Genomic DNA, 13299 nt, shown 5'->3' with positions numbered 1-13299 from the left:
TATATATACTACATCACTTGCCATATACTAAGGCAAGTGATGTAGTATGTATCCCATAATGCAAAGCACATACCTTTCGGATGTATAAAATGCTATGCATAATGAGAAGAGACACTACCCACACCAGTTTCAAACTTTACTGAGGTCTCATCAGTGGGAGCCAGACCCAGGAGAGATACAGTAATGTAGAAGCCATATATACGAGAGTTGTTTGAAAAGTTTGGTAAATTTCTAGTAGATGGCAACACAATTCGTTCATTCATACCAATGTCAGCAACGTATCATCTTTTTCATGACCACTGGCAAAATTTTAGCCACGTGTGATGCATAGTTCTCGTTTGGCAAACATTTAAAATGACCATGTTTGGACTTTTCATAAAAATGGAGAAAAACGAGTTTCATGCAGTGATAAAACATTTTTATTTGAAGAAGTGGACGGCCATGCACATCAAAGCTGAGTTAGATGCAGTTCATGGGGGACTCTGCACCAGCATTAAAGGCTATTTATTTTTGGATAAATGAGTTTAAACGTGGTCGTAAGTCCATCGAAGATGAAGTGCACTCCAAATGCCCAACTGAGATCACTATGAAGGAAATGATTAACAAAATCCATGGTATCTTTATGGAAGACCGCCGAGTGAAAGTGTATCGTAGGCATCTCAACTGAATGGGTGTATAATATCCTGCATGAAAAATTGCTCATGAAAAGCTGTGTGCACACGATGGGTGCCGCGATTGTTGACTGTCGATTAAAAAATGCATGCGAAAAGACATTGCAACGCAGTATTTGGCGATGTTTAATTGCAATCTGCAGAATGTTTTGTGTCGATTTGTGACTGAAGACAAAACTTGGATCCACCACCACTACACACACACAGCTGAGTCCAAGCAGAAGTCAAAATAGTGGACAATGCCCGGTGAAAAAGCATTGAAAAAAGTAAAGACTGTTTTGTCAGCTGGGAAGGTGATGGCCACTGTTTTTTTTGGGATTCCAAAGGAATTATCATGATAGACTAATTAGAAAAGGGTAAGACAGTAATAACAGGAGTCTATTATGCATCATTGTTGGACCATTTAAAAGAAGAAGAACTGAAAAAACGGCCAAGGTTGGCGCACATTTTTATTTTATTTATTTAGCGTATGGCATTATAACGACACATGACATCAGAATATATAAATACATATTTGTGCAGACAATAAAAATGATACGAATAATGCACATATACAAATATCAGGTTAAAAAAAAAAAAGTCTATAATTTTAAGTCAAGTTCAGATAGCCAATCAAGAGCTGAAGGATCTGCCTCAAAAAAGTCTCTTAGGTCACCAGGGTATGCTGTTATGCTGCAGTCCTCCACAATGTGCCGGATGGTTTGGTTTATGGTCCCACAGTCGCATTGGGTGTAGGTGATCTTCCCCACTTGTGAAAGCTGTCTGTGCAGATACCATGTCCTGTGCTTATCCTATTTAGGCTTTTCCATAGATGATATGGAAACTCAATCCCTTTCAGAATTTGTTTGGGACGGATATACTTGTTTATTCCTAGCTCGCCTCTATGGGGGTGTATTCCTAGCTCACCTCCACGTGGCGCACCCTGGGTAATGCTAAATGAGCTAGAGACTGCTGGCAGCCAGACCTATCTTAACGATCTCCTGGCTATAGACACATGAAATTGGCGCACAAAAAAGTGCTCTTTCATCAAGACAATGCACCATCCCACACATCGGCTGTCGCAATGGCAAAATTGCGGATGTGGAACCAATTCGAACCTCAATTGCATGAATTGAGGTTTGAATTAGTTCCACATCCACTGTATTCTCCGGACTTGGCCCCATGTGACTTCTTCTTGTTCCCAAACTTAAAAATTTGGCTCAGTGGGAAAAAATTTTCTTAGAACGAGGATGTCATCAAGGCTGTCAATGACTATTTTGCACAATTTGAACAAATCATACTTTTTAGATGGGATGAAAAAATTGGAAACTTGCTGGATCAAAAAATGTGTTTAACTTATTTTCTTACTAAACTTTTCAAACAACCCTCATATCTCATATATAATCTAGCACTTTATATACAAGTATATAAGGTGCTAGATCTTATTAATAAAAATCTCTGGATGAGAGAGAGAGATGTAAGTTTTTTACCTTGTTTGTACTGTACATTAAAGATACCAAGAAATTATATACTTGGTTTTAATACTTACCCAAGGAAGCAAAACAAATTAAATACAAATTGTTTTGAAAGGGAATTATGAATCCAAATCATAACACTTGCTTGTTCTCTTTGGTCTCTGTCAACTCCACTATATATTACATTAAAATTTTCAGTTCTCATGGTTCCTTTTAATTTCTTTTTTGTTTCATAACCTACATAAACATAAATACATTCATACAAAAACTATTCAAACAATTTTATTATGTATGTTCTTCTTTCTCCAGGGAGTCCAAGGACTTTGATGGAGGGTCATTTTTATCATTCATGCCTAAATACTTATCTCTCTTTGAATAGATTAACAGAAGATGCACTCATATCAAACAGCTCATTCCACGCATTCACTATGAAAATAATCTGAAACTCATGTTTCCTAGCCACATCTTTGGCCAGTTTTCAGGATGATCCCCCCCCCCCTCTCCTGCCTATACCAGCCATAAGCTGAAAAATCACACTTATCTATACTGTGAATTTCCCTTACTAACTTGTATGTTTTTATATCTTCTTTCATACATCTATTGCTCAAGCCTTTAAGACCACATTTCCTCAAAATACTCACATGTGAATTTCCATCACTTCTTGTTTCATTTAGTAGTTTAATAATAACTCCAGACATTTAGAGTACCCTTATCTTCTGTTTTCATGTCACTTTTATCATCTCTGATTCCTTTTACAACACTCTTTCCTCATTTCTAAACTTTTTTAATTGTCTCTAGAACATTATGCTACCTTTCTGATATCTTCTATATTCAAAATCTACTTACAACTTTTGTTTAGCTACCTGCTTGCTTACATTTTTCTCTGTATTCTCTCAGGGTATCTGCTGACTTACTTTCCAGGGAATTTTGATAAGCTTTCTTCATTTTCCATGACTACTCTTTAAATTATTGAGTCAACCACAGAGTTCTGATTTTTCTATTCAGCTTATATTTACAATCACAGCATGTATCAAAAACTAGAGGTAAATGTGTGTTTCTAGATAGAATTCATGCATTTAGTTCTGTGTATTTTTTTTTTTTTACAAGGGGGATAGGTATAGTATTATTTATTTCGTATCCAAACACAAGTAGTACAGTAGCAAGTGGTACAACATGATTTACAACAAATTAGGATACATTACAATGAGATCAGCTTAGATTTGGTAGGTGAATTATACAGGGAATAATAATTAAATATGAAAAAAAAGGAAACTATACATAACTTATATACAATAAACATGATCAGATGTTCCTCCAGTATCTTGCGCAATCAACTGCTCTTTCTGTGCAGGATATAAGGTCCTCTTTTGCACAAGGCGATGGAAGAAAGGGACAAGAAAGAAGGTGTTCCATGGACTGGGTTGTCTCACACTCACAATTGTCTGGGTCAGTGAGGTAGCCCCATTTGGTGAGATTTTGTTTACAGCGTCTTGCCGTCCGGAGTCTGTTTAGGGTTTTCCAAGTATTCCAGTCCAAGTGGGCACCACGTGGAAGATGTTCGGCTGTTGGAATACCAGTATTATTTTCAGGATATAGTGCAAGCCATTGTTGAAGTCTTGTCTCTGGGAGGTTTTTAGGTGGTTCAACAGTTGTCAGGAAGCTATGTCAGGATCTTAGTCTTTGGGGCACTGAAGTCTGGCCAAACAGTGGGTGGCGTTCATCATTCATTTGTCTGCTTCTTTCATCAGCTGAGAATGCAGATCTTTGAATTGAAGGGGGTGCAATACCAGCCAAAGTATACATGTCTTTTAGTGGTGTTGGTTTCAGGCATCCTGTAATTAAGCCGCAGCTTTCATTCAATGCTGGATCAAGTTTTTCAGCATAGCATGATCTGGACCATACTGGGCAGGCATATTCAGCAGAAGAATAGCAAAGGGCCAAGGCAGAAGATCTCAGTGTGCTAGGGTCTGCACCCCATTTGGAGGAGATAAGCTTCCTTAGTATGTTGTTTCTTGCATTCACTTTTGCCTTTGTTTTTTCTATGTGGGTTTTATATGAGAGGGTGCGATCGAGAGTCACACCGAGGTAGATTGGTTTCCAGGAATGTTCTATATTAGAGTCTTCCCAAGAAATCTGTAGCTTCCTGTTGGCTTCCTTATTGTTAAGGTGGAAAAGGCCAGTCTGGATTTTCAAGGGGTTTGGTTTTAGTTGATTGCTGGTATAGTATGTGGTTAGACTATTTAAGGCAAGTGATATAATAGTTTCAATGGACTTGAAATTTTTTGACTGAGTAGCTATGGCAAGGTCATCAGCATAGATAAAATTTCTAGTTCCTGGAAAGATGGGGAGATCATTGACGTAGATGTTGAAAAGTAATGGTGTTAACACACTTCCCTGGGGGAGACCATTTTTTTTGGTGGTGCCAGCGGCTCTTCCTACCCCCAAGGTCCACGTAAAAGCATCTGTTTTCCAAGAGTGATTGGATGAGGAGGACAAGGCGATAGTCTCTAGTTATTCTGTATATTTTATTTCTGAGTGTGAGATGGTTTATGGTATCATATGCTGCAGTTAGGTCTACAAAGACTACTCCTGTGGCTAGTTTTTGCTCATAACGATTTTTTATATATTGAGTGAGGTTGAGAATTTGTGATGTGCAGGATTTGCCTGGTCTAATGACTATAGGTATAGTCATTTAGAGGTAAATGCATGTTATCTCTAAATTCCTACCCATATCCTCTTGCAAGAGAATACAGAACCAATTGCATATGCGCTGTGATTGTCAATATAATCCACCTATCCTTGCAGATAGTTTTATCGCATACCTCTCCAGGAATTAACTAATATTTAGTTATGATTCGTAACTGATTCTCCAAGGTCTGGTGTACACGTATTCAAATTCCTTTATTTCAAATATACAAATAAAATTTGTATATTTGAATCTGCAGTTTATCTCCAAATGCTGCATATTTGATTCACTTTAAAACTTTCCTATATACTTCTCTTTTCAATATGATATTCAATTTTGTCCTTCTCAAAACAAAATGATGATAACTTCTGGGTTTAGGCCACATAAGAGTTATTATCAAGATCAGATTTTCACTTGAAGACAAATAACTGATCAATCATGGGAGTATAATAATGATATATATTTAAAGTTTGTAGATCTGTAATTATATGACAAAGTTCCAAGAGAAAAGCTGTTCAAACAATACAGTTGTATGGTGTAAATGGAACATTATACAGAGCAATACATATTATATTGCTCTGTATAATGCTCTAAGTATAATGTTCAAAAGCAATCTAAGTTGAAATTCAGCAACTAGAACTGAAAGAGGTACGGAAAGATGGTTTGGTATAAAATCAAGTGCATCTATTTCTACTATTGTTCATCATCTATATGGATCAACAAAAGTGGTATTAAACCTGATAAAAAATCAGACATTTTTTTTTTGCTCAGCTCTTTACTTTATGCAGTTGACATTATATTCCCAAATAAATCCAGTACATCTTCAGAACTCTATAATTAAAGTAAATACATGCAATGATAAATTTAGCAGAAAAAGCAGCAATAAAAAAAAGACAAAGGCTATGAAAATAGGCAGAACATCACCTGTTCTCAATGGAAACTATATAATAATAATAATAATAATAATAATAATAATAATAATAAATAAACAACAATGAAGCTTTATAGAGAAGAATGGAATCTCTCCTTATATGCAGTTGTGAGACTGCCAAGTAAAAAAATGGTACTTTTAGGATCAACCGAAGTGTGTATGTATACATGATAAAAATAAAATAAAATAAAATAAAAAAGATTGAAGTGAATATGTACATGTAATTAAACAGTATAGTTCTTAATCAAGCAAAAATACATCATCTAATATAAATGAAAAATGAATATATTGTCATAAGGTCACAAAACCTACTTGTTGATTGGCAGAGATCCCATTAAGAGTCAACTAAACTTAACTCTTTATTGGATGACATATTTTTGCTTGATCTGGATTCAGTTCAGTTCTTCAGTGAAAGAACAAAACTAAAACTATCAACTAAAACATGGATGTCAGGTACACCATTAAAATTACAATATCACTGAGATAACATTGTAATAACATAGATACAACATGTAAGATGGTTGAGGCCAAGGTCTAGATGGATTCTGCAGTTAGAATAATATACTGTTTCCAATAATATTAGTAAAAAGTGCCTTAGAAGACTAAAATATAAGTTCTGACAATATTGGAGTTGTGACAAATATCAGATTAATTTGGAGGAAAATTGCTGATAGAAAACTAGTAATAATGTAAACTTAATCATATTATACTGCCATTGTATTCCATACATCCCTTGCATATACATAACATATCAGGTATTTTGTGATGATGATGATGATGATGATAATTGATATAAATCCATGTATTTGCATATACAGTCAACTCTCACCACAGCAAACACCATTTATAACAAAATTGCTCACTATAACAAGCTACTGCAAAATCCCAACTAAATCTCCACAGGTACAATGCTATACCGCCTCCCCTCCCCCCAAAAAAATCACTATAGAAAACTATCCAAACTATTCCTTTGGTCCATGGGAATTTGCCAAAGTCAGAGTCAACTGTATTTTTATTATCTTTTTTATTTACATATACTGATTTGATTTTCAAAATTTAAGACTTTTACCTGTATGAAATAATTATTTTGTGTAATATAGGTATCAACAACAATTTCTGAGTTTCACTCAAAGCAAAAGCATTGTGAGAATATGCTGCAATGAAAAATATTTCTGGTTATGTTTATGTACTTTTATGTAAATAATAATAATAGTTTTGCATCAGTAACATAAAACAACACATATTCAAACGTTCATATATGAAAGTGTGCAAGTTACTCCATAATATTAGATTTTAAAAAAAAAAGAAAAAGAAAAATTATAAACATTATTTGAGTATAAATGCAAACAAATTAGAGGAAAAATCCCAAAAATGATTTGAGGGGCGAGAAGTATTCTATGAGGGAAGATGTAAAGGAGTTGTTAGAAGAGTGAGAAGGTGAAGACTGTAAGTCTCTTACCATGCTATGATAGAGGTGAACTGAGGAGGAGGAAGAGGACGTTGATAGCCAGTGAATCTATATGTAGATTGTGCAGAAAGAATGATGTAGAATTTGTGGATCTGTGGTCTGTGTTCGACAGACAAGGATTTGTACAATGCTGACAGACGGCATCTAAATGGTTTTGGTGTTAGGTGTCTAGAGAGTGAGCTTTGTTCACTGAGCATGAAGTGCAAATTCAGGAAATCTTAAGCAATTAGGGTAGAAGCAAATGAGTTTGTGTGAAGGCACCCATGAAGTGAGTGAGTGAGTGAGTGCGAGAATGACCAAGTGAGGAATATTGACTCTCTCAAACAAAAATATTGAATAGAGTAGTTTTCTCAGAAATTAAAGGAGGTAGATGGGGGCCTAAAGAAATGCTGCAGTTTCTATATACTAATGCCAGAAGTATCAGGAACAAGATGGAGGAGTTTTTGGCATTAGTGAGACTTGGCTAACAGCAAATGATGTAGTTACAGTGATAGAATGTGAAGGGTTTAGTATTTTTCAGGGAAAATAGAGAAGATAGGATGGGGGGGGGGGAATACTGCTGATGATAACAGATGAATTGCAACAAAAAAGAATAAAAGATAGGCAGGAGGGTGGCTATTCATTTGAAGCAGTCTGGTGTGAGATCAAGGCCAGTAAGACAAAATGTACAGTTGGTTGTTGCCATAGGCCAGGGAGTTCCACAGATGATCTGGAAGACATGCATCGCCAAATTAGGAAAATGAATACAGGCTGAATGATTATTATGGGGGATTTCGACTATGGAGATATAGAATGGAAGGAAGAAAGATCACATGGTCATAGGATCAGAATAGCTATCCATAACCAAGATGATCATATTGACTGTGATTGGTGAAAGTGACCATGCTGTCTTCACTTGGGAGATTGTAAAACATGAGGAATATTCTGTAAAGAAGGGACATATGTGGAACTACAAGGCAGATGATTATGATAAGCTTAGGAAGGAGCTTAAATCTGTACCAGGCATAAAACACTGAAGGGTAAGGATGTTAGTAGTGCATGGGAAATAGTTAAGGGTCATCTCATCTAGAGGAAGCAATATTAAATTGAGGGTTAATCAGATAGGAATTAGATGGATGAGTAATATCATTAAGCACGAGCTGCAGAAGAAAAAAATGCTGTGGAAGGTATATAAAGAGAAAGGTGACCAGCAAACTCATGAACAGTACAAGGCTCAGGCAAGAAAGGTGACCAAGCATGGTAAGGAAGGCAAAATCAGATCATGAGAAGAATCTAGCTGAGCAAGCCAAAGGAAATCCCAAAGAGTTCTTTTATGTGGCAAGTAAGAGGAAGAATGACTATGGATGATTAATCTTAATGAGAGATGATAATCACGAGTAGACAGAATCAGATAAAATAGTTGACTTACCGAGTGACCACTTTGCAAGGGTATATCATCCTAATTTATTGATTCATATGAAGTTTCCTCCCTTTTCTCCCCCGTCCCTATTGGGGCGAGTTGAGCCCCCTCATGGGGGGGGTTAAGAATTTTATTTTATGGCTGTAGATAAGCGTGTGTTCACGGGGCCGGTTTGCCTGCTTGCGGGATGAAAAACCCTGCTGTCCATGCCCAAGACCGACTAACTTGGCTATGGCTGAGGAAGATCCTTAAGCTCCTCACATCAGCGACGGGAATCGAACCCAGGACACTCCTTCCCCAGGCATATGGTTGTGAAGCGCAACGCCACTAGGCTAACCGTGCGGACATCATTGGGAGTCCCAGAGAGAGTTGTCTTTTCTTTGTAAGGGTTTGGCTCCCTGGAATCAGTTTGTCCAGAGATAGGGATGCTATCCCCATAAAGCACCGCGCTTCCGGTGCGCTCCTGTTGGCCCTTGAAAATCCGAGGGAGAGAGTGTGATTTTCGTGCCGGACTGTACCCATATCCACAGCAGGTCTCCAAGGTGAACAACCTCTAGTCGATAGAATAATCATCCTAATGAGGTTACTGCTTTAACACATGTGACAGATACTGATGTGAGAACAGAGGTGGATGAATTGGAGGTTCTTAGGATATTGCATGTTGATTGATTTTGACGGTATATATTAGAATACAGACTGATAAGTAAATAATTATTTATTGACTTATTGCTGATATTTCGCTGGTATTCTAACCAGCATCTTCAGAGCACAAAAAACAGTTTGTCACAGTGCATGAGACAACAACAATCTGGTGTAACAGTAGGTCTAGTTAGAGCAATTGTAGCCACAACACAAAGACTAAAGTCCTAATTAGGCACCCTCTACGTTTAAAAAAAAAAAAAACAGAGAGAGAAAGCAGGTACTAGTTATGTCTTAAGATGACTGTCTCCCAAATCTTAGACAAATTTATGCAGCCATACTTGTTGAAGTTCAGAGTATGTTTCAAGGCTTCTGTGTAGCACTTTAGTTTTCTTCCAGTTGATCTTGTGTGCAGGGGTATCCAAAGCATGGTCTGCTAGACCCGACTTGCCATAGTTCAGCAATAGTTATAGTTAAAGCAATAGTTCCAGATGTATTTTTTATGTTCACTGAAGCAGATGTCCACAGTTCTTCCTGTCCGACTGTAGTAAGCTTGATCACACAAACAGGGTACTTCGTAGACTCCTGGATGTGATGAAGGAAAGAGAGCCAAAATGACATATGGTCTAAATACGGTACACAGTTGATATTTATTGAGCACTCTAGATATCTTTTCTGATGTACCTTAAATGTATGGGATGGTGACTGTTTTGTTGTAGTTCTCCATGGTGGACAGTGGGGGGGGGGTATTTCTGGGGGAGCATTTAGTATTTTGTCTATCTTATGGGGATTATAGCCATTGGCTAAGAAGGTGTGGCATAAGTGAGTGAGTTCAGCAATAAGAGCATTGTCATTGGAACAAATTGCTCTCGCTCTTTGGGTTAGCATTTTTTAGGATACTATACTGTTGAGATGGGTGATAGTGTGATTGTTTGTGTAAATATCTCCCTGCATGTGTGGGTTTTCTATAAACTGAGAATGATAAGGAACCATCTGGAAGATATGTGATTAGTGTATCCAGAAAGGGCAGACAGTTATTAGCTTCCAGTTCCATTGTAAAGTGGATTTTTGTGTATTGGCTATTTAAATGCACTAAGAATGTGTCTAATGTGTCTGGACCATGTGGCCAAATAACAAGCACATCGTCAACATAGCATAGTCAACGCATTGGTTTGAGAGTGGCTATATTGATAGCTAGCTTTTCCAGGTGTTCTATGTAGAAGTTGGCTAAGGGGGAGAAAGGGGGACAATAGCTGTCCCATCTAATTATTTGTATATTTTTCCTTTCCACGCAAAATATAAACAATAATTGAGATGAAAAGCCAAACAGCTATTTTTTTCTGGCGGGGTTGATCAGTTAAGGGGATAAAAATCCCTTATTGTTTTTCAGCCAGTAAGCGAAACTAAGATCGAAAACTACGATCTGAAAGTTTCCTGCCGACGAACTGTCAGCGTATCCAAGCGTAAGTGACCACTTGGTAGTGCCACACCACGGCAACTCGTTGCAAAGGTGGAGCAAGATCCCTCACTGTTCTTGATATTTTCTCATAATGTAAAACACACAGCTCTTAGGAGATGTAGTACTGTTTTACATTATGAGGAGAGGTCACTACCCAGACCGGTTTCAACCTTTTTTGAGGTCTCATCAGTGAGTAGCTAGACCTAGAATATCAGAGTTTAAGTGAAAAGAACTTATATACTTTTGCTATACGATTGCCAGAAAGGTGTGTCACTATATTATATATTATAACATAGTATAACTAAGATGAAAAGCCAAACGGCTATTTTTTTCTGGCAGGGTTGATCAGTTAAGGGGATAAAAATCCCTTATGTCGAGCTACTCACTGATGAGACCTCAAAAAAGGTTGAAACCGGTCTGGGTAGTGACCTCTCCTCATAACGTAAAACAGTACCACATCTCCTAAGAGCTGTGGTACTGTTTTACATTATGAGAAAATATCAAGAACAGTGAGGGATCTTGCTCCACCTTTACAATGAGTTGCCATGGTGTGGCAATACCAAGTGGTCACTTACGCTTGGATACACTGACAGTTCGTTGGCAGGGAATGTTCAGATCGTAGTTTTCGATCTTAGTTTCGCTTACTGGCTGAAAAACAATAAGGGATTTTTATCCCCTTAACTGATAAACAATAATTATTCTCCAATTGTCAGTCATGAGATTAGTTTTTCTTATTTTTCTAAATTTATTCAAGGTAAATGATGCCAGAAGAGTGTTAAACAAGCATATTGCTGTTTCTTAAAGCAATAATTCAAGTTCGAAAAAATGTTCAGATATTCAAAATCAAATTTGATTTAAATTTTCAAACATATTCCTATCATCACCAAGATTTTACACTTTGTAGAGAAAGCACCAACAATTTCAATACTATGCATCTCTATCCCAATTCAAAATAGTAACATTTTATATAAAATACAAACTGAAGTCATAATTTACCTTTTAAGTGAAATATTGCTTCCATTAGAGATTCAGTTACTTCATCAAATGGATTCAAAGAATTCAAAATATCTAAACAAAATAACATTTGATTAATTTTATTTCCAAACACTTTACTTACAATATTAGTTACATTTTAGAAAAATTTTTCTTATAGGTAACAGATTAAGCAAAGAATGTAACAGACAGAATAAAAAACGGAAGAATAATTGAGCAGAAAATCAGTGTTCAAGTAACTACTGTCTATGTAGGAGACTACCAGTAGGCTAGTTTATTATGTCTGTTATTTGGGGATGTTCTTCTGGCTAGTTTTCCTATTTGGTGAGATGAAAATATCCTGCAACCTTTATATGAGCCTCCACTTTGGGTCAAAGCATCTCCTACTGTCTCTGTATTACCTATGTGGAGGATTGCATCAGGAAGCAAAAAATGTGAGAACAATGGACTCTCTCTCTCTCTCTTTCTGAGACTTGGGGCAATTACTATCATTGCTATTATACAGTCATCATTACAGCAATCATTGATTCTTTCTTTCTTTCTTTTTTGTATTGTGTATGGCTTACCTATAAGAATCCTCTACCAAATGTTATACTAGTTTCAAGAGTGAACCAAGTAATTAGCAATTTGGGGATTTTTAATATATTAGAACAAATTATAATTTCAATGTGCTGCTGACTTGACCAGTGACAGAACTACTGTACCAGAGTTCCTCAGAGTAGAACAGGCCTCCTCCATCACAACAGTTTAGAAACTCAGTGAAAGTACTCATAAACAGGTTTGTTTGGCCTTAACAGTGACTGGATACCTAATGTAAATGCGTATAATACAATCTCAATACAAATACGATGTTGTTGTCGAGAGCCTGTTGAAGAGCTTCTAGATGTGACCGTGGGCCTGTAGAACTGCTTTTGGCAATCTGTTGAACTTTGATGGAGTAGAGTTTTTCTATAGGGTTATTGTCAATTTTCTGTATTGCAGCAGCAATCGAACTAACACCTGTTAGTTCGACTCCTGGACAGTTCTTGCATATTTCATAGCTTCTAGTATCATCTGGGTGAATTTTCATGCCTTTAAAATATTCCGTCTTCAGTCTGGTGATTATTGTGGTTATTTCTTTATTTTCATTAATTTCACACTTCTTCTTGATAGTCTGTTTTATCAATCTTATTTTTGCGACAGAGTTGACATCAGTTAGTGATAGTGGGAGTAATTTTTGAGTAAGTATCTTGCTTTTTTGGCTAGACTGTCTGCTCTTTCATTGCCTTCAATATTTACATGGGCTGGTATCCCTGCAGTATACAGTTCTTATTTTTCAAATTTAACTTGTTAGTTGTTCATGAATTTCTTATGTGAGTTTTGTTTTTTCATTTTTTAATGTTTCAAGTGCAGATTTTGAGTCACTGTAGATGGTTATTCCTTCTGTAATGTTTTTACTGGATTAGAGAGATAGAACTTATGAGCTGCTTGCATAGCTGTTAATTCACAAGTGAAGTTTGAAGCTATTTTGCCAACTGTGGTTTTGATTTCTGTTATCTCGCCTCCAGGTAGAGTTAGAAAAACCCCTGCTCCTCCTCGGTTGAGTGCTTCATCAGATGA

General features: G+C 36.7%; 1 protein-coding gene across 3 annotated transcripts in view; it reads right to left on the bottom strand.

Annotated features, from left to right (window-relative positions):
- The window catches only part of LOC150108202 (telomerase reverse transcriptase-like), a 432232-nt gene that overhangs the window by 338292 nt on the left and 80641 nt on the right, over nt 1–13299 (bottom strand). For all 3 annotated transcript variants that reach the window (XM_090390650.1, XM_090390651.1, XM_090390652.1), the window contains exons 10-11: nt 11704–11775; nt 6812–6896 (exon numbers count right to left, since the gene is read on the bottom strand). In XM_090390650.1, the coding sequence (XP_090246776.1) occupies nt 6812–6896; nt 11704–11775 (157 nt within the window). The remainder of the gene's footprint in view (nt 1–6811; nt 6897–11703; nt 11776–13299) is intronic.

Source organism: Typopeltis vanoorti, chromosome 3 (assembly GCF_054136105.1).
Source record: "Typopeltis vanoorti isolate ZY-2024b chromosome 3, IOZ_Tvanoo_1.0, whole genome shotgun sequence".
In the NCBI taxonomy this organism is placed as follows: Eukaryota; Metazoa; Arthropoda; class Arachnida; order Uropygi; family Thelyphonidae; genus Typopeltis; species Typopeltis vanoorti.
The sequence above is the reverse complement of the archived record's forward strand: the minus strand, read 5'-3'. Positions and strand labels throughout refer to the sequence as shown.